The sequence below is a fragment of the Aulostomus chinensis genome, chromosome 2 (genome assembly GCF_037954235.1).
Source record: "Aulostomus chinensis isolate RoL2024-O1b breed Wild chromosome 2, RoL_Achi_v1.0, whole genome shotgun sequence".
Classification (NCBI taxonomy): Eukaryota; Metazoa; Chordata; class Actinopteri; order Syngnathiformes; family Aulostomidae; genus Aulostomus; species Aulostomus chinensis.
The window spans coordinates 14,352,245-14,376,524 of NC_141321.1; the positions used below are offsets into that span (position 1 = coordinate 14,352,245).

Here is a 24,280-nt window from a genome sequence, read left to right on the forward strand (position 1 = left end):
GTTGCTGAAGCGGGACTACGCGTAACTCGGTTGACAGTTTGAGGGAAAAGGCGGAGGTTAATCACTTTCGGTTTGGAGTTGAGGAGTTGGTCTGTTTATTTCCAGCTCAGCACTGCGGGGAGGCATTTATATGAGTCCGACAACAACACTCCGGCGGAACCATGCTGAAAATATCCATAGCGGCACTTTGCCTTTGTTTGTGTGTGTTGTTGGAAACAACAGTGTTGCGGGCAACTTGCTCGCCGTCCAGCACAAGTAGATCGGGTAAGTACCCACCTCAGAAGTTTGCTTTCGTTTCCGTATCACGATGAAGCTGTTTCTGCCCTCCAAACTGGGCTCAGCCCAGACAACAACTGGTCCGCATGAGTTAGGACAGTAGCTGCTAACCCGCTAGACTAAAATAAGTGCAGCCACATCTGTCTCTCTATTTTTGGGTTGTCAGTACTTTTATCTGTTAAACTTCCAGTTGTGTTTATTTTTTTATTCGCGGAACGAGTAACCATTTCTGCTCAATAAGTCTGAACAAGTCATCAAATTGTATTTATGATTGTAGCTGTCTAAAAAAATGTAGTGAGAAAGGAACATTAAAGTCTAAATGTGCTTTAAATTGCAACTTTAAATTAAAAACCCCTTGTGGCACAGAGATGTCCTGCCTACAGATCATATTCTACCAACTTCAAAACAACATTATAGTCACACAGAAAAACTTTAAAAAATCATTACAGTAATATAGACCCCCGCCCACCTACCTATCCACAACCACATTTTCTCTCTGACATTTTAAATCATGTTGCATCTGCAATATTAGTCAAAATAATCACAATTTGATATTTCCATATTATGCAGCCCAATTTTTTAATCTAGCATGTTGCCAAATTTAGCTGGATTCAATCTGTAATTGTAGATGAAGAATGTAAAATATAAGTGATAAATGAGCTGGTTTGTTAGCTGATATCGCTCACATCTAAATAAGTGATTCATATAAAGATGTATGAAGCTTCAACACTTAGATGCTACTAAATGTGACATAGTAGCAATTAAGGGTGCAGAAGGTCTAAAAAGATCCCGGTTGTCCTCATTTGTTTTCTCTTCTGTTGTCATAGATGAGGATGCTTTTACCATCCAGCACTCAAGCTCGGGGAGCTGCCTGGCAGCTTTGGTTCCACAGAACCTGAGCGTCTCCGCCTGCGACCAAAATAGCAAGTCCCAGTTGTGGAAGTGGGCTTCAGGTCACCGGCTTTTCCATGTGGGGACCTCTCTCTGCCTGGCACTGGACATCCCATCCAAGTCATTGTCTTTGGTTGAGTGCGACCAGGACACTCAGCTAAGATGGCATTGCCTGGACAGTGCTGTTTACACTATTCACCAGATGGTCTTGGCGGTCAGCGATGGGAAAGTTGTCACTAAGCAGGGCCCCGGTGATGCGTGGGTTAGAGGAGGATCCCAGGACAACATCTGCCACAGGCCGTACCGTGGTGAGTGTGTTTTCCCCGGAGAAGCTGCGGACAAGAAGTGCTTCAGTTGTCTGTTTTGACGACTGCCTAATGTGAAGTAAAATACCCGGAATGAAAATAATATGTTGTTGAAGCTCAATTTGAATAGACTCCAATCTTGTCACGTGTTCCATTGGTAACCAGGGCCAAAGCATGTTGTGCGTGTTGTCTATGCTGGCTTTTGTTTCACATGACCAAACCGGTTCTTGTAGAATTTTTAGCACACCGTGACTGGTGTGTTTGTCCTCATTCTCATCAAGGATTTGCAGATTTGCATACAGCAGCAGCACCCTCTGCTGATTCATGGGGTGAAATTCAGGATGCCGAAGGATTCATTTGTGCTAATTTAAGAATTAGCAGAGTACCGCACTGTAGCAATGGATTTACAGTGAAACAACTGTTTTTTTCGCAACGAGACGGAAACAGAATAAAAAAGATGTCTGCTTCTATTGTGACATCCATCATGCTTAGAAGCGATCCACTTACAACGGATGCCCGTTTTGGACTTTGACTCCAGAATGCAGAAAAAGCCTGGTGCATATTCATAGCTTGAAGCTAATGGAGCCTGACCACAAACAACAGCGAAGCTATTCAGAAAATATCTGTTTACAAACTGTAGTTAAACTGAAATGTGCCGGCTGGTCGTGTTTGTTCACACTCAAGCTGATATGGAGGAGTCATAGTTTATTTTCAGCTCTTTGTGGACTCCATATGCCTGCTAATTGAGGTAAGTGTTTATTTGCTACATCATTTTGCTAATAATTTATATGTGATGATTTGCTTATTTGGCTCTAGAAATCTAGATTTTGTCTTTGTTTTGTCATTGCGTGATTTTGTTTTGTTCTTTTTTCTGTTGTTTTTGTGGTTGTTATTAGAGGAGATGGTTTTCATTGTAATTTCACATTAACACAGGCGCGACAAAGGTCAAGGAAAATAATTGCCCTGTCTTGGACAAGGATAAAAAAGTGTATTGAATGATGTGTGTTGCGTGAGAGTTTTTGAACGGACGCTTGAACAGGTTGCTTTTTCTGCTCCTCATGTTATGCATGAAAATTCATCAACAGCACCTTCCATCTTATTATTGGAGCAATTTAAAACAACAAAACAGCTTGATGCTTCAGTTGCTCTGATCAGACCTGAGAGATCTGAGCACACATGGCTTTAGATTCAAATTATATTGAAGCTCTAACCAAAGTGCTTGTGGACTGAGCACACAGCTAGGTAATGAAGATTAAAATGGACGCAGCACTTGAGAAGTTGAAACAGACATTTTTGGACAGTTTTTGTTGTTGTTAGCAGTTGGTGGCGATGTGGTGCCATGAGGCAGAATGCACCCTTTGCTGCTTTAGCGTCAGGTCTGACCAGGCTCCCATATTCCTAAAGGTTCCTGTCTCAGCTAAGATTTCCATCTGCCTGATGAATGAAACCATTCAAATTCACATCATGCCAAATTTAATTCCTCTTTTCCCTCCCATGCTATTATTACACATGGCTTCTTCTTCTAGTTCGGGATTAGCCTCTTACTGTTGAAACCTGTTCTCACGATGACGCAGGTGTGGCGTTTCATCATGTACATTTGGCACAATTCAACATTAAATGTTCTTAAACCACAGACTTGTTTGCACCTGTGGTCTCTTGATGAATCACATTGTTCTTTAGAAGTGACAGTTATTTGTGTAGGTGAAGTAGTTGTGAGAAAGAAATCAAGACTGTAAAAAAAAATCCTAAAAATTGTGGGGCAGGAACTCAGAATGTGAGAACTTTATTGTGCGTGTGTGTGTGCGTGTGTGTGTGCGTGTGTGTGTGTGTGTGTGTGTGTGTGTGTGTGTGTCGGAGCACATCTGCAGGAATTGCTCAAATGAGATGTTGTTCTATGAAGTAACAACAAAAAGATGCACGAGATGTTGTTATCTGGGCAAGGGTGCACAGCTGTCCAAGTAGTAGGATGTTTCCATCATGGGAGCAAGTCCACATCCCCCAACCTCTAAAACGTCTGTTAATCAGCTCCTAAACTCTCAACCATGATGGCTGGAGACAGGGAGGCTTGCCCAGAGTCCTCTGAGCCAGACCTGTGGATCATGGCCATTACTGGACAGACATCACCATCAGTGTGTTGTCAGGGTGTTTGGACACACACATGAGCCTTTGTTGGTGTCTCTAATGTGAACTAAACTGTTTTTATCATGTCGTTTCTTTATTATCTACTTGGATGTCTGTCTTTTTTTCTTTTTCTTTTTTACAAATGGCTGGCGTTCTAGTATCTTGAAAAGGTTTTGACTTGCTCTGTGCTCGTGTCTCCTCTCCCTGTAGTTGTTCACACCACCAACGGGAACTCAGCTGGCCTTCCCTGTGACTTTCCTTTCAAATACAACGGCAGCTGGCATCACGAGTGCCTCCCAGATCCAGATTTCCCAGGACTGTCCTGGTGCTCCACCTCCCCCGACTATGACCAAGACAGAAAGAAGGGGCACTGTCTAGAATTTGGCATGTTACTCTTTTTAAGTTGTTATTTTTATGATACTTGATGCTTGTTCTTGGCACTGTGGAGGTATTCAGCAACACAATTTGAAAATCTCTTGATTTCTCTGAATATTGTCCATGATATTACTTACCCATGACTTGTTGCATAATGTGTCTTTTTTCTTCTTCTCTGTAATAACTCATGTTTCCAAATTGAATAACATTCACTGGCTCACACGGTCATTTTGCCTTTATAGAGGAGGGTTGCCAGACTCTGTTCGCCGGGCCGGAAGGAGACTCCTGCTATGAGTTTGTTCCCAATGTTGCAGTGACCTGGCAGGAGGCTTTGGATTCATGTCGGAGCCAGGGAGCTGATCTACTCAGTGTGTCTGGGCCGGACGATCTTCACTCCAAAACCTGTACGACCAACCTACTCGACGCTCTTCTCTCTGTTCTGTGGTTCTTCATCATTCTGTCTCCCAACCAGGCTTTTATAAAGTTGCTTTACTCGTGATTGTGCTTTCATGACTTTAGTAAAATGTCAGTGGGACAAGAAAAACATAATAATGATGAATTATAGCCAAACTTTATATTGGCCTTGTTGGAGGTCTATGTTGCCCTCTAGTTTAATATGCTACATTTGAATTATTTGGGATACAAACCATAAAATAAGTGTATATTGTGGTGCTGCAGTTTTGGACGGTCTGGAGAGAATGCCTGATAGGATGTGGATCGGCCTTCATCAGTTAGACATCTATCAGGGTTGGCAGTGGTCAGACGGCTCCCCTCTCTCCATCCTGCGGTGGGAAACAGGTGACGATGACCTTTTTTTCTTTTTGGTTTTGTTTGTTATTTATCCGTCTTTATGTCTGAGAACCAAAGAAATCTGCTTTATGTAAGGCATAGTGCCCGATGAGGTCATTCTTTAGTATGGACACCTCAAAGGGCATTAGCTGCTTATACCACAAAAGAAAAGATCATTCCTTAATATTTTCATGCTTTCAAAATACAGAGTTTCTCACAAGCCAAAACTCTGTCTCTCTCCTGGAAAATGCATTACTATCTCATGAGATTCTTTTGCAATGGAAATGTTCACTACCTCAGTAAATAGACCATAGATACGACCTGACAACAGGAGATAAATCTAGTCCGCCCAGCTTGTAGAGCTGTGACTCATTCGATATTCACCCAATCACAGACTGTTGTCTGCAACCCGGCCGTTGACCCGGGAAATTTGAAGTTGCGTCAGACTGAAGTTGTGTGACTTCAGTGCCAGCCGGAGCATCTGTCACTCACCGGTGGCTGACAGTGAACAACATTGTTCAAGAAAAGAAAGAGAGATAAGAAGGAGGCAGAGATGTCAAAAAGGAAGAGGCAACAGAAAATAGACTTTTTTTGTCAAGTGAAGTTGTCATGTACCGGTAAGTGAATGCAGAAGAAGCCGGCTCACGCCCCCTCAAATCAACACCATCTCTCTGTCAGCATAGTTTGAGATTTTCACCCATAAATGTTTTTTTAAGGGGTGATGTTGATGTTTTATTCTTAGTTTATTTTAGATTTTTTTGAACATTAGATAACCTACAATTGAACTACTCCTAAAAAAATTAAACTAATTAAATTAAACATTGTGCAGGAGAGGCGGAAGCCAGAAAAGGCTTATGAAAAAAGTGGTCATCTTCAAATTCAAAAAGGATGATAAATAATGTAGTTGATAAACAATAAGAGATTTTTTTTTTGTTTTTAGCAATTTACATACAGTTTTTTTTTTCAACAAAGCCAGTGTATATATTGATTATGCTGATACAGGTAAATTATTCCATAGTTGTTCCAAATTTTTCCATCGTGACGGTCCGCTGTAATTTAAAGTGTAGTGAATGTGGGAGGTGTGACAAGATGGAAGATGAATGTTGTGCATGATATGAATGACTGTCTGTGGAGAACTTGGGGAAAATATTCAAAATTGATAATACATTAAATTTGTTTTAATAAGTATGCCTGTTCATAGTGAATGATTCACAACCCTTCATGTCTGACTCTATGTTGGAAGAGCCTCTGAATACTGTCAGGGAACAGTAATTTTGGAGGGGGAAACAGTCAAGGGCATGCAGGATGTAGTGCTCATGTGCGACCCCTGGAACACCCCCACATTTAAAATCACTGCTCCACCCCTGCCAACCCCTCTAGGGTTCATCAGGTGTTTAGAATCTCGCTGTAGCTGAACGTATCAGTTGACGCATATGGAACGGTATCCTGTAGATTTTGTATTGTTTTTGTTTGGAAAACCAACACTTAATGTGGGGGCGGCATGGCTCAGAGGTGGAATGGGTCCATGTCCCCTAATTGATCCTGATGGTCCTGTGGCGGACTGGTGACCCATCCAGGGTGAACCCCGCCCCTCACCCAATGTCAGCTGGTATAGACTCCAGCCCCCCGCCTTGTGACCCTAAAGGATAAGAGGTATAGAAAATGGATGGATGTTTAATGTACTCGGGGTTGTTTCACCATGCTGATAAATGCTCCGATTAATTAGGTATAGCAACAGTGTTACACGAGTCAGTGGTTAATGGACCATCAGATATGTGTCTTTGTCCAAACCATGGTGCAAATAAGAATGAACACAGCAGTCTGCAGCCCTTCATCACATTACGTAGAAACACAGTTTACAACAATTTTTACTGGTAGCAGACATCAAGCAGAATACATCTGATGGAGATCAGTGGTATATATATATATATATATATAATCAGTATATTCCTGTAGATGCTCATTATGTTTATCAGGTAGTTTTTTTGTTTTTTGTGGTGAACATTAGTTGCCTATAATAACATTAAATCATTTTTTTAGCTGAGACCATTGAAGCGGCTTCCTGTTGTAATCTGCTGTTGTCACTGCCCTTCTATAAATGCAGACTTGTGTCAGTGAGAGAAACAATGCTGCCAGTGTTGTAAAGAAGCTCATTGTGCCTGGTTATTGGACACAGTGTGACATTGGGACTGTTAGCGATCTTATGAATAGAAATGAATTCAGGCCTTCTAATACGGTTGCTTTTTTCCAGCTTCAAAGTCAAGAGCACCGCAGCTATCTGGCCTTCATCTGACACAAGCTCCATGCTGTAACTATGGAGTAAAATGACTTTTTTTCTCTGAAGATTCTTTGTCATCCAAGTCAAAATATATTGAGAATCAGTTGAGTCAAGAAACTTGTTGAAGACGTTAAATATGATTCGCCCAGGCATGCCCGTGATTTTTCTTCAGAACTGAAGAAGTGAGGCAAAACCTGTTGAAGAATCATACTTTTGTATTGAAGCTTTCCTTTGGTTTCACCTCTGTGTGTCAGTGAGGGATTTTTATTATTTTTGTTTGTGTATTTGACAGGAATGCCGCCCACCTCTATAATTATTGAGTCAGACTGCGGCGTCCTGAACTCCAGGCAGAACTATGAGACTGAGGCATGCGGCACACGTCTGCCTTACATCTGCAAGAAGAGAGTCAGTGGTCCTCCCACGACAACGACAGGTATGTATTGTCCTCTGTTGAAACGCACAGATTTATTTGACAGATTGATTATTAAATGGTGTAAACTTGGTGTGATTTTGGGCAGCAAACTGAAATTATATGTACTGTCTCTGCCTGTCTTGCTCCCTCTCTGCAGAGTCTGCAGTGTACCAAGACACTGTGTGTCCTGATGGTTGGGTCCCATGGAACGGCTGGTGTTACAAGTTGGTGAAGAACAAACCTCTAAACATTACTGACGCCCAGCAGCACTGTAACAACACTGAGGGGGGAGGAGGAGGCTTTCTGGCAAGCTTCCACTCCATTGACAGCAAGGAGATGATCAGCACTCGTTTCCATGCAGGTAAAACTCTTAAAGTTGAGTGATTGCACATGAATTCTGTAACTGGATTATGTAATTATTATATAAATGCTAGCTATTTCTATTTGTATTTGTTTTTATGCAATTTGTCAATTATTAAGCGTTTTCTAGAGATTTTGTCTTGTTGTTAGAGACCCATCTGAGAATGGGGGGAAGCTTTGAGGAACTTTATAAACTTTCACTCAGTGAGACTCTTGGGAACTAAACCCAAAGCTCTAACCGAACCACTTGACTTATTGTAGTTAGATTCAGAAGAAGAAATGTGATCATGTGTGTGTGTGTGTGTGTTTTGGTCTATCAGACAGCGTCTTGCTGGATGTGTGGATTGGTCTGATCGGTTTTGGGGAGCACCCTACTGTCTTCAAATGGATCGACCAAGCCCCCCTCACCTTCACATACTGGGGCCCAAACCAGCCAATGCAGCCTACACAGAATACCAGCTGTGTTTTCTACTCTGGCGAGGTTTGTGTGTGTGTGTGTGTGTTTGTGTGTGTGTGTGTGTGTGTGTGTGTGTGTGTGTGTTTTTTTTGTCTAACGCTACCCTCTCTGTACAGCATTTTTGTGAGGTGTGTGTTTGCTGCCATGGCTCTAGCTCTGTCTTCTTGTGATGTTCTGTTTGTTTATACTGTATAAGATCTGAAAAAATGAAACCTGTGTCTGTTTGCTCACAGTTTCATAGTTGGTTGGTTGGGAACTGCATGGTTCGACTACCTTTCATGTGTCAAAAGAAAGGACAAGTCAAGGAGCCAGTGGTACAGGCTGGGTGTCGCTTTGAGGATGTGAGTATTGTCGACATTCAGATTCAGATTCACTTTATTGTCATTGTAATGAGTACAACGAAAGGAAAGGTGCGGGCTTTGCAGTGCAGGGGGAAAATATATATATCTATATTTATATATATACACACACACACACACACACACACCTGTCCAACTGCTCGTTAACGCAAATTACTAATCAGCCAATCACATGGCAGCAACTCAATGCACTTAGGCATGTAGACATGATCAAGACGATCTGCTGCAGTTCAAACCGAGCATCAGAATGGGGAAGAAAGGTGATTTAAGTGACTTTGAACGTGGCAGGGTTGTTGGTGCCAGACGGGCTGGTGTGAGTGTTTTAGAAACTGCTTATCTCCTGGGATTTTCATGCTCAACCATCTCTAGGGTTTACAGAGAATGGTCCGAAAAAGAGAAAATGTCCAGTGAGCGGCAGTTCTGTGGGCGAAAATGCCTTGTTGATGACAGAGGTCAGAGGAGAATGGCCAGACTGGTTTGAGCTGATAGGAAGGCAACAGTAACTCAAATAACCACTCGTCACAACCAAGTTATGCAGAAGAGCATCTCTGAAGCACATCACCTCGAACCTTGCGTCAGATGGGCTACAGCAGCAGAAGACCAAGCCGGGTGCCACTCCTGTCAGCTAAGAACAGAAAACTGAGGCTACAATTCGCACAGGCTCACCAAAATTGGACAACATAAGATTGGAAAAGCATTGCCTGGTCTGATGAGTCTCGATTTCTGCTGCGACATTGGGATGGTAGGGTCAGAATTTGGCGTCAACAACATGAAAGCATGGCTCCATCCTGCGGTTCAGGCTGGTGCTGGTGGTGTAATGGTGTGGGGGATATTTTCTTGGCACACTTTGGGCCCCTAACTACCAATTGAGCATCGTTGCAACGCCACAGCCTACCTCAGTATTGTTGCTGACCATGTTCATCCCTTTATGACCACAGTGTACCCATCTTCTGATGGCTACTTCCAGCAGGATAACGCCCCATTTCATAAAGCTCCAATCATCTCAGACTGGTTTCTTGAACATGACAGTGAGTTCACTGTACTCAAATGGCCTCCACAGTCACCAGATCTCCATCCAATACAGCACCTTTGGGATGTGGTGGAACAGGAGATTTGCATGATGGATGAGCAGCCAACAAATCTGCAGCAACTGCGTGATGCTATCATGTCTATATGGACCAAACTCTCTGAGGAATGTTTCCAGTACCTTGTTGAATCTATGCCACGAAGGATTAAGGCAGTTCTGAAGGCAAAGGGGGGTCCAACCCGGTACTAGCAAGGTGTACCTAATAAAGTGGCCAGTGAGTGTGTGTGTGTGTATATATATATTTAAAGGGGTGCAATGAAATATTCAACTCATGAAACGATACGAAATATGAAAAAGGGCTCACGATACAAAATAAAGATTAAAGAAAATCAAAATTAGAAATGCAAAAATCAAATATCCTTTATTTTCCTCTGTAATATGCAGACATACAAGTTTTTTTCTGCGTCATTACAAAATAAAATGCTCTTTGCTTAAAATTAAAAAAAAAATTGTTCCCCTTATTTAGACTACAATTCTAATACAAACATAAAAAATTCTATTAAAAAAGTGCTTTGTTGTCGACAATGAGGACAACTACATTCTTGAATGAAAAGGAAAACAAATATTCAACAATCCTCAGGGCTGCAGTCTAATCTAGATCGAGAATGTCTGACCTCAGCGAACTGTAATCTTTAGCCTTCAACAGGTGCTTGTCCTTCTATCATGCTAGCAGTGCTCGCCGCAGTCTACGGGGTTGTGTACCCACATAGTTTGCGCACGGTTTTTGTTTTATCCACCATCGTCTCACCGTTGCCTGGTCTTTTACATGGGAAGCCAAAATAAATCCACTCAACCGATTTGTTTGATGAAGGAGCGTCCGCTACTTGTTCGACCTCGTCTTCCTCCATTTTGAAATGATCGTTTCGCTTCTTCTTCGTTTTCTTCTGTGGCGTTGCTACAGTGTTCTTCTTTTTGTTCTTCTTCTTGTAATGTGTATACAGTAGGTGAGAGGGTCAAAGATCATCAGTGTTAGTGGTGCGTGGCGCCACTTCGCATTGTTTTGTTTTTTTACATTGAGTTTTTATTTTGTGCGTGTTTGAATTTTATTTTGTCATTTTTTACTTTGCGAAATTTCATGACGCGAAATTGAACAATTATCTAACAATATAAAAAAAATATAAAAACAATGTGGTGAACAATATATACATAATATACAGACTTACAAAGTCTAGGGGAAGGCATACACGTAAACATGGTTTACATGGTTTACTAAATATATAAAGAGAGAGGTGGGTGCAAAAGCCATGTGAATTGCATTGACAGTGGATGTTTTAAAAGAGGTAGTGACAGTTGCATGACATAGATATGTTGCATTATTTTGTTGAGGAAGCATTTATGGCTCTGACAGCAGTTGGGAAGAAACTGTTTCTCAGTCTGTTTGTCCTAGTTTTGATGGCCCTGTACCGTCTGCCTGACAGCATGCCCAGGTTTCCAAATTTTGTCAGGTGTCCCATAAACTCTAGATCCAGAAATTTAGAATTGTCAAGGTCAGATTCCAGGTATTGCTGGAGTGGAGGAGCTGTGTGTTAACAGTTAGAAATACCTCTAGAAAGCATGTCACCATGACCTAAGCCGACCAAAATCTTCTTGAGTCCCAGTGGACTTTAGTGCCAAATTTGGAACAATTCCTTCAAGCATTCCTTAGATAATATGTTCATGTGAGGTAGCCTTGGCCTTTGAGTGCTCAATATTTTCAGTTCATCCTTGGGTACCAGTGGAAGCTTTGTCTGCGTTTGAAGAAATTCCCCAAGGCTTTCCTGGATGCATTGCCTTAATGAGAATAGGACAGATCTTGTGCACATGTGAAGTGACTGACCTTAACCTTTGACCACCAAAGTCTCCTCATGGCGTCCCAGAGTCTTAAGAAGAACGGGATGTATTGATGGACAACCTGAAAACATACTTTAATGTCTCTGTCTACTGTAATGTCCAGCAAACACGTTCAGATCTGCTGATCCACATTTTCTTCATGATTTGAGAAGAGCTGAAGTCTTAACTGCTGTCATTCCTCAGGGTTGGAGGAGACACGGGGACTCGTGTTTTCTAATTAACACCACTCAAGTATCATTTAAAGATCGATGTAACATCACAATAAGAAACAGGTAGGACAAGTGGTGACTTGAATCCTTTCAAAATAAAACAATTCATTCATTGTGCTATTGCGCTTCTTTTTTCTCCGTTTCTTAGCAGGAAATGGCCACTCATACTTCCTTCTTCTCTCCAGGTTTGAGCAGGCTTTCATCACCCGTCTCCTCGGGGAGCACATTCGCAATAAAACTCAGTATTTCTGGATCGGGCTGGAGGACATTAAGAACACGGGGGAGTACCAGTGGTTGAACCAGGAAAAGGTTACGTACACCAACTGGGGCTGGTTTGAACCAGGTAAATAAACATTTATAAACTGCTGGTAACGTTAATATTCATATCAAAGTATGTATCTGTGGCTTTATGGCCATAAAGACATCTGACATATTACATGTAAAAAAAAAAAATCCAATCAAATTGATGATCCATAGAGAAACAAATACAAAAGTTTGCAAATGCCTGGAAGATTTTATTGATAGCATTTGAGTCTGTAAAACTGGTCAGTATTTTTTCCACTTCTGGATCATCAGTGTTACTTTTATCAATCTTGTGTTTCAGGACGGGATGGAGGTTGTGCTGTGATTTCCACCTCTAAACCTCTGGGCAAGTGGGAGGTGAAAAACTGTACCTTTTTAAAGGCCGGAACTATTTGTAGGAGAGACCTCCGCCCACCTCCAACCCCAGAACCAGAGCCAGACCCCAGCTTACCTTGTGTTGATGGATGGGCGTCTGATCCAGACAGCAAATACTGCTACAAGGTGGGTTTCAGGCAGTTTTTCAGTGCAGAAGTAATATTTAGTAATTGAGGGAAGTCTGTTCATATCATTCAGAATTCTATTGGTCACTGTTGAGGTGTCTTTTCTTCATGTTAGGTGTTTTATGAGGAGAGGCTCAGTAGGAAACGCTCCTGGGAGGAAGCAGAGAGGTTTTGTCAGGCTCTGGGAGCAAACCTGCCCAGCTTCCTCAGTAATCAAGAGATGAGAACCCTGCACCGTGTCATGAGAGACTCCATCAGGTATACACTCATGAACACAAGCACTGGATCTATTCCTGATGAAGGCATTTCCTCATGGTCAGTGTTTTGTTTTGTAACATTCCTACATGACTACTACCAGCATCATCAGATACCTCACTTTTTTAAGAGAGGTAAAGTTGTGAATGGTGTCGTGTTTATCACTCAGAATAGTGTGGTCTGTAGAAGAAAAACAAACCTAATTAAGAAGTTAAATGGCAGTAATTGTCCTTGTTGCAGTGATGATCGGTACTTCTGGGTCGGTCTGAACAGAAGGAACCCAGCAGATCGTTCTTGGCAGTGGAGTGATGGCCGTCCTGTGAGTCAAACCTTTATTTTAACCACCAACTCATCATGCTGGGAAAAGACGTACAATATATCCTGTGTTGATAGACCTTGCAAATTCCCCAAGCTGTTCTCTTCTAGGGAACATATTCTTTATATTTTCAGAAAGTTAGTTAGTTCTTAAAGTCTTTAAACATTTTAAATATTGAAAACAGATATTTATCAGACTTTTCGTATGATATGTAAATTGTGAGTTAGTTGATATGGGTCTATAAAATGTATTTATGTCTGAGCGTAATGTTTGTTTATTTAATGTCTGTGCAACAGGTATCGATGGATGTTTTACACCGTGATTTCCATGAGGATGATGCCTACAGTCGAGACTGCACTGCATTTAAGGTGAGCTGGGTAGAGCTGTGCTTAGTAAAGGTGCCATGTGTAACATTGAAACCAGGTAGCACCTCAACTCAAACCAATAGGGGGGCAGCATATGACCAGAAACAATGAAAATCAGTGTTTACTGTTGGCGATATATTTGGGGCATTTTTTTTCCTGGGTTAATTTTCATACATACTGTGGTAACAGCTGATTGATGCTGACTTGGAGATGTAGTCCAGTTTGCTTCTCTCTCTCAGAGATTTTCTCCCCAGCCTGGCTGACACCCTTGTGGATAACTTGACTACTGCAATGTATAACGTCCATGATCCTTTATTGCCTCCCAAGAGGAATAATAAAGATTTCTGAATCTGAATCTAAATAACACCAAAAGTACTGGCAGCCAACTCCCCAGCTTGTCTCCTTTTGTAGAAAAGAATGAATCAGTTTTTTTTTGCTGGTTCATCCCTAATGTCCACCCTTTTAGTGAAAAACAAGGAAATATTAATTATCTTGGCATTACTCTGGACAGGAAGGTCTCAAGTTACATGTTTGTCTCCATTCCAGCCCTCTCTCAGGAGCGGTGCTCTTGCAACCAGCTGAAATGCGTTTCTGCAGCCAGATGAATTTGAGGAGCTCAGACATTCTTCTCATTACACTGGCTCTCTATCGCCTCTTCAGGCACAAACCAGTATTAAGAGATGGGCTTAACCTGCTGTAGCTTGTTGTCAAAGTTACATACACATCCTTTAATGGAAACTTCTGATTAAACATGAATATGGTACATAATACATTTATGCTATGCATGTATTGCACCGTATAATTTAACACAGTGTTGTGAGAGATGCAAAAACTGCAGCCTGACCTATGAATCAAGACTTAACCTTGTGGTTTTGTGTCCTGCGTACTGTCTTGACGAAAAATTAGAAAAGACTGTATTATTACACAACCACTTCTCTTCTCTCATATCTCAAGGACACAGTAATTTTCGATCCATCTCACAGAGTATTTATTTTTGTTATCAACCCATGTAGACCTTTGCTTTAATTTGGCTTGTCAAAGGAGACGCATGCTCTTCTTCGGTTATCGTTGACTTGCTGAGGACATGATCTCTCATGTCCTTTTCATATCATTTTCTTGTGATAACGTTTAATCCATTTCTGTCCTTACTAGACAATGAAGGCCACCTTGAGGCACCTGTTAGTGTTTCTACTCCAAGAATCCCCTCCCACAGCTTTCTTTGCCACGCCGTTTCACTGTGATGCCAGGCTGGAGTGGGTCTGTCAGATACCCCGCGGTAAGACACAGCATTATGTGGTCTCCTCTCAGGAGGCATGCTAATACTGGATCTGTGTAATGGAGGACTGACATTGTAGCTTGCCCAGTTGAACACATGCGTATAAGACAGGATACTGTGTAAAGAAGGAGATTTCTCCACACTCATCTTTTATTTGTGTTTCAACAGGAAAGATCCCAAAGACACCAGAGTGGTACAATCCTGGTAATGACCAAATATTTCCACAATCTGTGTTTTGAGTGTTTTATATCAACTTGCATGAGTATCTGATTGTGAATTTGATTTATTTTTGCTCTGCAGGTGGGCAACATGAGACGTCTGTCTTTGTAGATGGTCGTGAGTTTTGGTTTGTGATGGAGCCTAAATTGAATTTTGAGGAGGCAACGCTCTTTTGTAGCATGAATGACAGCAAATTAGCTACATTGTCCAGCTTCACCGCAACCAGATTGATCCAACAGTACTTAAAAGAAGTAAGTGGGCATGCAATATTTTGTTTCTACTAAGGACACATTTAGAAGAAATAACAAAATTGTATACGGTAGAATTTTTGGTATCAATTCTTAGTTTATCATGTGTTTGTGTAAGTCTTCCAGACTCCAACCAAATCACTGTGGAGAGCCCAAATATTATGATAAAGATATCTGTGAAATGTACATGTAGTTCTGTCAAGAAACAAAATAATTATAAACACTGTATGTCATCAAAACACAAGGTTATTGGTCAACCGTTTTCCTCTTAAAGGAACTATTTAATTTGTTTTTAGTGTTCGTTGCCTACTTGATGTGTGTCCTCATGATTACACTCTGACTTTCTGGGTTGATTTTGTAAAGATGCTAAAGTTGATTATCTGATGATTTTGAACAGATGTCAAAGTTACCCAGGCAAAGCTGGTGGATCAATTTGAGTGATTCGAAATCATTGTTCCCCCCGACGTAAGACCCACACAGATATTACACTACATATCACACATTTATGACACAAGGCTGTGTAAATATGGTGGAATGTATTTTGACTGATATTCTCTATGTTGTAGGGAGTTACAGCTGCAGTTCTATTATTCATCCATCTTAGGCAGATGCTCATCCATAAGTTCTGAAGGCCCTCTTTTAAGTGAGTGTCTTTATAAGCTTGAGAAGAATTAGATATTTTAAAAATATGTCCTGTCATTATAGTTTATACACACTCACATGGTGGAAACGTCACAGCTGCAATAATATCAGGATTAAATTTTGCCAGGCACGGTGCAAGAAGGTTCCGGGTTCGAGCCCCGGCTCCTGCACAGGATCTTTCTGTGTCTGCATGTTCTCCCTGTTCCTGTGTGGGTTCTCTCTGGTACTCCAGCTTCCTCCCACAGTCCAAAGACATCAAGAGAGGACGAGGCTGATTGATACTCTAAATTGACTGTAGGTGTGACTGTGAGTGTGAATGGTTGTCTGTCTCTATGTTGGTCCTGTGATGGACTGGTGACCTGTCCAGGGTGAACCCCGCCTCTCGCCTGAAGGCTGCTGGGATAGGCTCCAGCCCCCCCACGACCCCTAACAGGATAAGACGTAGAAAATGGATGGATGGATGGATGGAACTTCTGCCAGTCACAGTGTAGTTGAAAAAAAATTATCAACCTGTATTTTTATTTAAATTAGATGTAATTTGGCCACTGTATTTGTATTTTTTATACTTTTTACTTGGAACACAAACAAAAAGTTTAGAAAACCACAGGTATGCAGTTATTTTGGGGTGGGGGCAGATAAAAAGATGGACTTGAATCCTCTCAGATTGTAGGGAAGCTGAAATTGCACATGACTTGAGTTGGTTAGGATGGACATGCTTGACTCTGCTTTTCACTTATACACACATTTACTGCCAAATTTCTGTACAGAGTTTGATCACAGTTGCCTGCAGCAGTTGCCCTTTGTGTGTGAAAGACACAACATCACATCAGTGGAGAGAAACCCTCTGGAGCCTCGGCCTGAAGGCCTGCCGTGTGGAAATGACTCTCTGACCTTCAGAAATAAGGTTAGATCAGGCATCTGTGTGTTGACATAGAACAACATTTGTTGTTATGCTCTTCTTGTTGCAACCATACAAACATGTAAGCCAGAATTATCATAATCAAGTCAAATAAAAAGGTGATTAATATTCTTTTCTCTGGGGAAAATCAACTGGCAAAACAAATTTTGTATTCACTATGAATACATGGTGCAACAGAGACAAGACCATCTCAGTGTGAAAGAATTCTGTTGCAGTTCAAGAGATGTAAATGTTCTTTTTACAGGTTTTAAAAGTTATGGTTTGATTTTAAATTTACTTGGCTTCTGTCCATTTTTTTTCATGATGCTGCTCGAAGTGCTTTTCCTCCCATTCACGCTATGAACGAACAATTGATGGAAATGTTATCAATATTGCAATACACTGATCAGTCACAACATTACAATGTCTGAAAATTGAATAACATTGATTATCTTGTCATCAGTGCTTGAGGATGATGTTGTGGAAAGATAAGCCAAGGATGCAAGTGATTTTGAAAAGGGACAAATTGTGGTGGCTAGATGACCAGGGTCAGAGCCAAAACAGCAGGTTTTGTGGTGTCCTCCTGGTGTGCAACTAAATGTGGTCCAAAGAACTGGAAAGAAACAGATCTACTACAGAGGTCTTGGTGCCAGACACCACAGGACAGCCTCAGTGGTCTTTTTGGGTCCAGAAAAGTGAAGGAAACGACATTCACATCCAACATGATTCTGTTTGTTTCAGTGCTACACACTGATGAAGAACACAAAGCCCATGTCATTCAAGTCTGCCAATGAGGAATGTCAGTCCATGAGGGGAACCCTGGTCACGATAGCGGATCAGCTGGAGCAAGGTGACGACTGCTGTTGCTCTGTCTTATGAACTTGATAATCATGGTTAACTCGCTGTGACTCTCCCTTCAACTCTATTGTTGCCTGTTTAGATTTCATCACCAGCCTGTTGCCTAGCATGAAGAACATGGGAGGGACATGGATTGGTCTGAAGCTCAGACGGGATGACCCAGAATGGGTGGACAGCTCTCCGGTCAATTACATCAATTTCAATCCCCTGCTTCTCGGCATGAACAAGCCTATAAAAGTCAACGTAAGTCTTCAGTTCTGTATCCAACCAAACCTCAGCCTTTGTGACTGCATTCCCACACACTGTGGATATAAACATGTTTTGCATTGCTCTGTAGCTCACCATAAGAGATGATTTTAACCTGAAAAAAGGCACATTTGAGTCACTCTGCAATTCTCATTTTCTCCCTTCAATAGCCCCTGAATCCAGACAGTATGGTTCTGTGCGTGTTTCTAATCAATAACCCTCACTCTGACATGATGGGTACCTGGGATTTCACTTCCTGTGCTGATTATCAGCATGTAGCTGTTTGTCAACACTATGCAGGTAATTATCCAGATTTTGCTGTGAAACTGTCACTTTCTCACTTGATTTAATCAGACATGCTTAGGTTCCCCTCAGGGGGTGAAATACAGCGTGCAGCAGTTCTGTGATAATTAATAAATCACAAGATCATTTATCTATGATACACCTGTGTAACTGGAGGAAAAATAACCCCCAAAAGGTAAAAGCCATGAATGATTTATTTATAGACAACACTGACCTTGACTACGCTGAAATCATGTACAACAAAGAGCAGTCATTGCTTAGTGCCTCTTTGACACATAACATTCCCAGATGAATACTTCAAAAAGTCATTGTTTTCAAACAAAAGCTTTTGCAGCAGCTCTCTAGCAAATCTTACAAGCCTTTCTCTTTTCAGATCGGCTTGAGGTGCCGCTCATCCCTTCAGAGCCCTTTCAGGTCAACAACCACACCATCCTGCTGCTCATGAGAAACTTCACCTGGTTTGAGGCCTTAGAGCAGTGCAGAAATCACAACATGGACTTAGCAAGTGTGGCTGATACCTTCCTGCAGTCGGTGCTCAGTGTGAACGTCAGTCGTGCAAAAACACCCATGTGGATCGGCCTCTTCAGTGAAGATGTATGTGCACTCAGGAAGGGCTGCCTTTGTCTTTTTAATTTGCATCATATCACACATAATTTTTTTATTTCTTGTGTTCAGGATGGGACCCACTACCGGTGGACCGACCACAGTCACACATTGTTCAGCCGCTGGTCCTCTGAGGTCACTGCTGGCTCCTGCGTCTACCTTGATACTGATGGCTTCTGGAAAGCCACGGAGTGTGAGCAGCAGCTAGGAGGCGCTATTTGCCACAAACCACACAGTGAGTTGGGAAATGGAGTACAGATGAAATATTCTTAAATACTTAAATTGTAATGCATATGTCATGCATTGTAAATAGGGAGACTGCAGAACTTAATTTCTGCTGGCCTGTGTTCTCCTCCCCCGGATGCTTTTGTGCAACATGAGACTTCATCATGTAGCTTTGCCACATGTAGCTCAAACTGCGGTAAGAGGGTGCAGACACTGTTGAAGAGGAAGTGTAGAAAGTGATAACAAGCAATGGCTTCACTCGGAGGAGACATCACAGATCTCAGCATTCTCAGCCACGAAGAGGATGTTAAGAGGACCTGGACTGATGACTTGATTGCAGAAGTAATTAGCTGACTTAATTTTATGCACACTTGGAAAGCTTAAGTAACCCGAATGCAGTTATTGCAAGCTGAAGGATTGAGATTGTGTTTCACTGTCACACAGTTGTTTAGCTTCACTGCATGAACTGGAAAAGAAGACGAACCTCAACTCGGTGAAACCCAAATCTACAAATGTAGTCGCTGGTTCTTACAACCAAGAATACCCAGACCTATGGACACCACAGGAGGGGGAAATGGCTTCGTTGGTTTACAGAAATGAAATTAGTGACACCTGAACTTCAGATTAAAATGGCTGCACAGATGTAGAAACAAACTGTAGCTGCAGCAACAAACACTGGTGTTAAAAGACACAGTCTATACACACGGTAGTGCACGTCACACAGTGCTCCATTGCTTGGCAACATGCACATTACTCACATAAATCATATATAAAAGAAGCAGCATTTCTAGTAGCCAGCATGACTGAACCAAACACAGACGGTTCTAAATTTTGGTTTCAATTCAGCCTCAGGTTGGTTATCCACACCCATGAATGGATGCTGGCTTAAAAAAAAAATAAAATAAAATTGTGTGTGTGTGTGTGTGCGCGCGTACATGTGTGTTTTGAGATAGTTCAAAACTACTTTTTCTTCTGTCTCACAGAAGAAATCATCACCACACCTGAAGATGTCGCTGTGAAGTGTCCTCATAAAATCAATGGTCCAAACTGGATCCCCTTCAAGAACAACTGCTACTCCTTCCAGCTGGTTGCCACCAGGTGGGACCAGATTGACCAGAGACAGGTTCATGAGAGCTGCACAAAACTCCGTAAGAATTTCTAAACATTGGGATACAGTTTATGTGAATGATTTGTTTATGACAGTTTGTGTAACAGATTGATGTTTAGCAGAGCAGTGATGATTTTGTTGCTGTTGTGCTTCAGATGCCGGTGCTGACATCCTAACCATCAGAAACGCAGAGGAGAACGAGTTTGTCAAGCAGCAACTGGTACCCTTTCAAAGTTTGGTCCAATTTGTGTGGCTGGGGATGCTCAAAGATGGCAGCGGTACGTCTTATAATATCTTAACAGTTATGACAATCAGTCATGATGATTTACCACCGACAAACTGATATACTCATTACAGTCATTGCTGTCATCGAGGAGAGATATTTAGCCACAAGTTAGCATTTTTGTCCTTGAAGTTGATGTGTTAGAAGCTGGAAAAAAATGGGCGAGTGAATTGAGAATTTAAAATTGTGTTGGCTGGACGATTGGGTGTTGTCCCCTGTGGTCCTGGTCTGCTGTGGTTAAAACCAACCAAGAATGGTGAACCTGAGCCAGTCAGCCTGTGTGGCTTGATTCACGGAGTAGTTCAGCACAAGAACGTAAACAAGTTTCCGGTGGCTCTGATAGAAATGTGTCAGAACACACAGGTGTGTAGCCACATAGCTGCTGATAGCCCATGCTCAACAGTGTCTGCTGCTAAAGTAGCTACAATGGGTAGATGAGTGTCAGCACTGGCTCACAGAGCAATGGAAGCAGGTGGCCTGAATCACATTTTTGTCTACGTCATGTGGACTGGCAGGTGTGTGGTTGTGGCTTACCTGGGAAAAACATGGCACCATGTTGCACAATGGGAAGAAGAACAAGTTGGTGGGGCATTGTGATGCTTTGAGCAATGGGTCCTTGGGTCCTGCCACTCATGTTCGTGTCACCTCAACACAGACCTTCTGCATAAACATTGTTGCTGACCAAGTACACGGTATCCCATAATGGCAGATGCCTCTATCAGCAAAATAACATGCCACACTGCAAAAATAATTAAAAAAAGGTTCAAGAATGGTTTGAGGAGCACAAAACACAAGAGTTCAAGGTGTTGACTTGGCCCCCAAATTCTCCAGATCTCAATCCACTTGAGCATTTTGGGTTGTGCCGGACAAACAAGTCTGGTTCATGGAGGCTCCACCTCACAGCTGACAGTGATTGAAGGATCTGCTGCTAATGTTTTTGAGCCAGATACCACAGCATGTCTTGACTGGCCAATACTGTTTTTGCTGCGAAAGGGGGACAAATGCAATATATCATGCAGGTGGTTGTAATGTTATGGCTGATTAAGATGTCAAATTATTATATTGTTCTTTATGCAGGTTTTAAATGCACTTTTTGGCTAAAGTGTTGCTTACATTGTTGTTTAATCATGTCCTCCAATGCCTTTTTCATTCAGCAATTACCTGCTATTAAATGTAGTTTGTGTGTGCATGTTTGTTCTGCTCCAGAGAACAAGATGAAGTGGTACGATGGTACAAATGTCCAGTATTCCAACTGGAGAAAAGGCAGACCGGATGTAGACGGGCCCTTCTTCGTCGGTCTCAACATTCAAGGCAGCTGGGTTCTCATCAAAAACAAAATCTTCTTCTCTGAGTTCAAACAAAAGGCGATTGTGACCTGCAAACTGGACCATGGTTGGTGTTTCCAGCTGGACATCATAACTCTGTTGTAGTTGGGGGAAGTATTAAATCTGATCTTATATGTTTTCAATTCTCCTTTCCAAAGAACCAAAAGAGCAATACACCAAGTCATCTCGGGATTTTCGACAGTTTGGTAATTTGACTTACGAGGTCGTGACCAGGAAGCTGAGTTGGTACCAGGCTCTGGAGGAGTGTGGACAACGTGGAGGCCACCTGGCGAGTGTCCACAACATCCAGCAAAGCGCACATGTGAAGGTCCTTGCTAAGACAGATGGGTTCCCACTCTGGATTGGCCTGTCGAACCAGGATGTAAGAAGAAGGAATCATTTTAAGATTTGAGTTGCATTCGAGAAAGCCTCCACTTCAGCTCCCCCCTCCCTCCCCCTCTGTGCAGGCAAGTGGCTCATCCTACGAGTGGTCCGATGGAACTAAGTATCAGTACAAAGATACCATCGCTGACTCCCAGGAGGGCTCGGACTCAGACAGTCAGGAGGCTGGCTGTGTTTTTGTTACCCCCTCTGGTGCCTGGGTGAGGACCAGCTGCTACTCACTGGTGGATGGAGCCATCTGCTACACCACCACCGTCACCACTACCTTTCAGAGTAAGATGCAGTTGTAATTTGACATTGCTCCTCTAAATATCATTGAACAGAGTGACTGAAACCAGAGTAGAAGGATAGAAGTTGTTGTTTTCAACATAGAACTGAGGCCCTTATTATCTACATGTTCCATCTACGGCAGCCCAGAATGGACATTAAACACCTTTGGTGTATTTGTTCTTTGATATTGGTTTGGGAGTTCTAACAACCTTCCTCCTGGTCTCTGCGTTGTTGTGAACTAGGAGCAAAATTTCAGGCAGCCCCGAAGCCCAACCACTGCCCTCAGAGCAACGGGACGTCCAAGTGGGTACAGCATGAGGACAACTGTTACGCCTTCGACATGGGCTTCTACAACTACAGCGTGTACAGCATGGAGCAGGCCAAGAGCATCTGTCAGAGTATGGGTGAGTTGATGCTGTAGCTGCTGTCGTCCGAGTAACAGAATCAGCACATTTATGAAGGATTAGAATAGATCAGAGGTGATAGCTATCCACCAATGTGTGTTTTTCTGCTGACAGATGCTCAGTTGCTGACTATAAAAACCAAAGAGGAGAATGACTTTGTGACCAAGTACATGTCTGATGACCCTCTCATCACCAGTCGAGTGTGGCTCAGCGTTGGCCTCAACGAACAAGGTAAACTCATCACCTGGAATCCAGGTGAGACGGTGCGATTCAACTACTACAGGACGTGTTTGGCTGCTTTTCTACCCTCCTACTAGTGGTACTACTACTACATCCATGAGCTCAGTTATAGGACTGAACAGTCAAGATTAACAAAGATAATCATTATTCAGAATGAGCAGTTAATAGGTGGCATGGCTCGGAGGTAGAGTGGCCATCTAGCAACCAAAGGGTCACTGGTTCAATCCCCACTTCCCCCACTAACCACGTCTAAGTATCCTTGAGTGAGACACTGAACCCTTAATTGCTCCTGATGGCCTTGCAATGGACTGGTGACCCATCCAGGGTGAACCCCACCTCTCACCCAATGTCAGCTGGGATAGACTCCAGCCCCCCCCCCGTGATCATGAACAGATGAGTGATACAAACGTTGTATAGGAAATACGATGGATGGATTCTATATTTGGGTAATGGATTCTTCCTTGAAAAATCAAGTTGCAATAGTAAGAACAAAATAACCAATAAGGTTAAGTTGTTTGTCCCATTTTCACTTTTGCTTGTGGGTCAACTGGCAAAGAATCTCTAGATAAAACTTGTCTCTCAAGAAAAAAACCCACAATGTAAAAAACCCGCAATGTAACTGACAGTGTGTGTGTGTGTGTGTGTGTGTGTGTGTGTGTGTGTGTGTGTGTGTGTGTGTGTGTGTGTGTGTGTGTGTGTGTGTGTGTGTGTGTGTGTGTGAGATATCCTGCTGCTGAGCTGACTTCAAAACTTGATGCAGGTTACTACTGTTCCCTGTGGTTCATATTTAGAGAGAAAGTTCATACTCGTCCGTTTTACCCTGGTGTGTCACATCTCAAATCAAATTTAGACCAGAAAATATAATAATGCACCAAGACACTGAAAACACATTCTTTACCAGTTGATTGTTCCTGTAAGTCCTCACCTCCTTGTTCCTCTCAGGTCAGCCTGTAGCTCTGGAAGATGGTTCCACTCTGTCCTATTCCAACTGGAAGCCTGACGCCTTGGTTACCGGGAAGAAGTCAGACCGTCATTGCGCTGTTATGATGACAGAAGACAGAGGAATTTGGAATCTTGTCAGCTGTGACGTGAGCTACAGCCGCGTTGTCTGCAAAGCTGAAGCGGGTAAGTTTCACTTCTCCATTAAATCCACATTTCCATCACATGTAGTTGCACTGAGGGCGTTAACTAGAGTGGAACCTGAAGGTTGCAGCCAAATCTGTGGCGAAGTCCTGTTTTTTA

The 24,280-nt window shown here is 42.3% G+C and overlaps 1 protein-coding gene across 2 annotated transcripts in view; it reads left to right on the forward strand.

The window, feature by feature from the left end:
• Positions 1–24,280, forward strand: part of ly75 (lymphocyte antigen 75) — a 26,812-nt gene continuing 2,532 nt past the window's right edge. The window contains exons 1-34 of one of the 2 annotated variants that reach the window (XM_086180482.1): positions 1–264; positions 1,104–1,475; positions 3,804–3,977; positions 4,211–4,372; positions 4,647–4,766; positions 7,328–7,468; positions 7,605–7,808; positions 8,128–8,288; positions 8,498–8,605; positions 11,724–11,812; positions 11,935–12,092; positions 12,354–12,553; positions 12,668–12,810; positions 13,048–13,126; positions 13,420–13,491; positions 14,641–14,764; positions 14,933–14,968; positions 15,065–15,234; positions 15,629–15,696; positions 15,798–15,874; positions 16,641–16,777; positions 17,513–17,621; positions 17,712–17,872; positions 18,046–18,175; positions 18,552–18,772; positions 18,854–19,016; positions 19,993–20,154; positions 20,270–20,392; positions 21,604–21,789; positions 21,881–22,104; positions 22,190–22,397; positions 22,637–22,798; positions 22,913–23,029; positions 23,981–24,163. In XM_086180482.1, the coding sequence (XP_086036608.1) occupies positions 162–264; positions 1,104–1,475; positions 3,804–3,977; positions 4,211–4,372; positions 4,647–4,766; positions 7,328–7,468; positions 7,605–7,808; positions 8,128–8,288; positions 8,498–8,605; positions 11,724–11,812; positions 11,935–12,092; positions 12,354–12,553; positions 12,668–12,810; positions 13,048–13,126; positions 13,420–13,491; positions 14,641–14,764; positions 14,933–14,968; positions 15,065–15,234; positions 15,629–15,696; positions 15,798–15,874; positions 16,641–16,777; positions 17,513–17,621; positions 17,712–17,872; positions 18,046–18,175; positions 18,552–18,772; positions 18,854–19,016; positions 19,993–20,154; positions 20,270–20,392; positions 21,604–21,789; positions 21,881–22,104; positions 22,190–22,397; positions 22,637–22,798; positions 22,913–23,029; positions 23,981–24,163 (5,047 nt within the window). In that variant the 5' untranslated portion in view covers positions 1–161. Of the gene's footprint in view, positions 265–1,103; positions 1,476–3,803; positions 3,978–4,210; positions 4,373–4,646; positions 4,767–7,327; positions 7,469–7,604; positions 7,809–8,127; positions 8,289–8,497; positions 8,606–11,723; positions 11,813–11,934; positions 12,093–12,353; positions 12,554–12,667; positions 12,811–13,047; positions 13,127–13,419; positions 13,492–14,640; positions 14,765–14,932; positions 14,969–15,064; positions 15,235–15,628; positions 15,697–15,797; positions 15,875–16,640; positions 16,778–17,512; positions 17,622–17,711; positions 17,873–18,045; positions 18,176–18,551; positions 18,773–18,853; positions 19,017–19,989; positions 20,155–20,269; positions 20,393–21,603; positions 21,790–21,880; positions 22,105–22,189; positions 22,398–22,636; positions 22,799–22,912; positions 23,030–23,980; positions 24,164–24,280 lie in introns of both variants that reach the window. The other variant, XM_086180472.1, reaches the window with a different exon arrangement.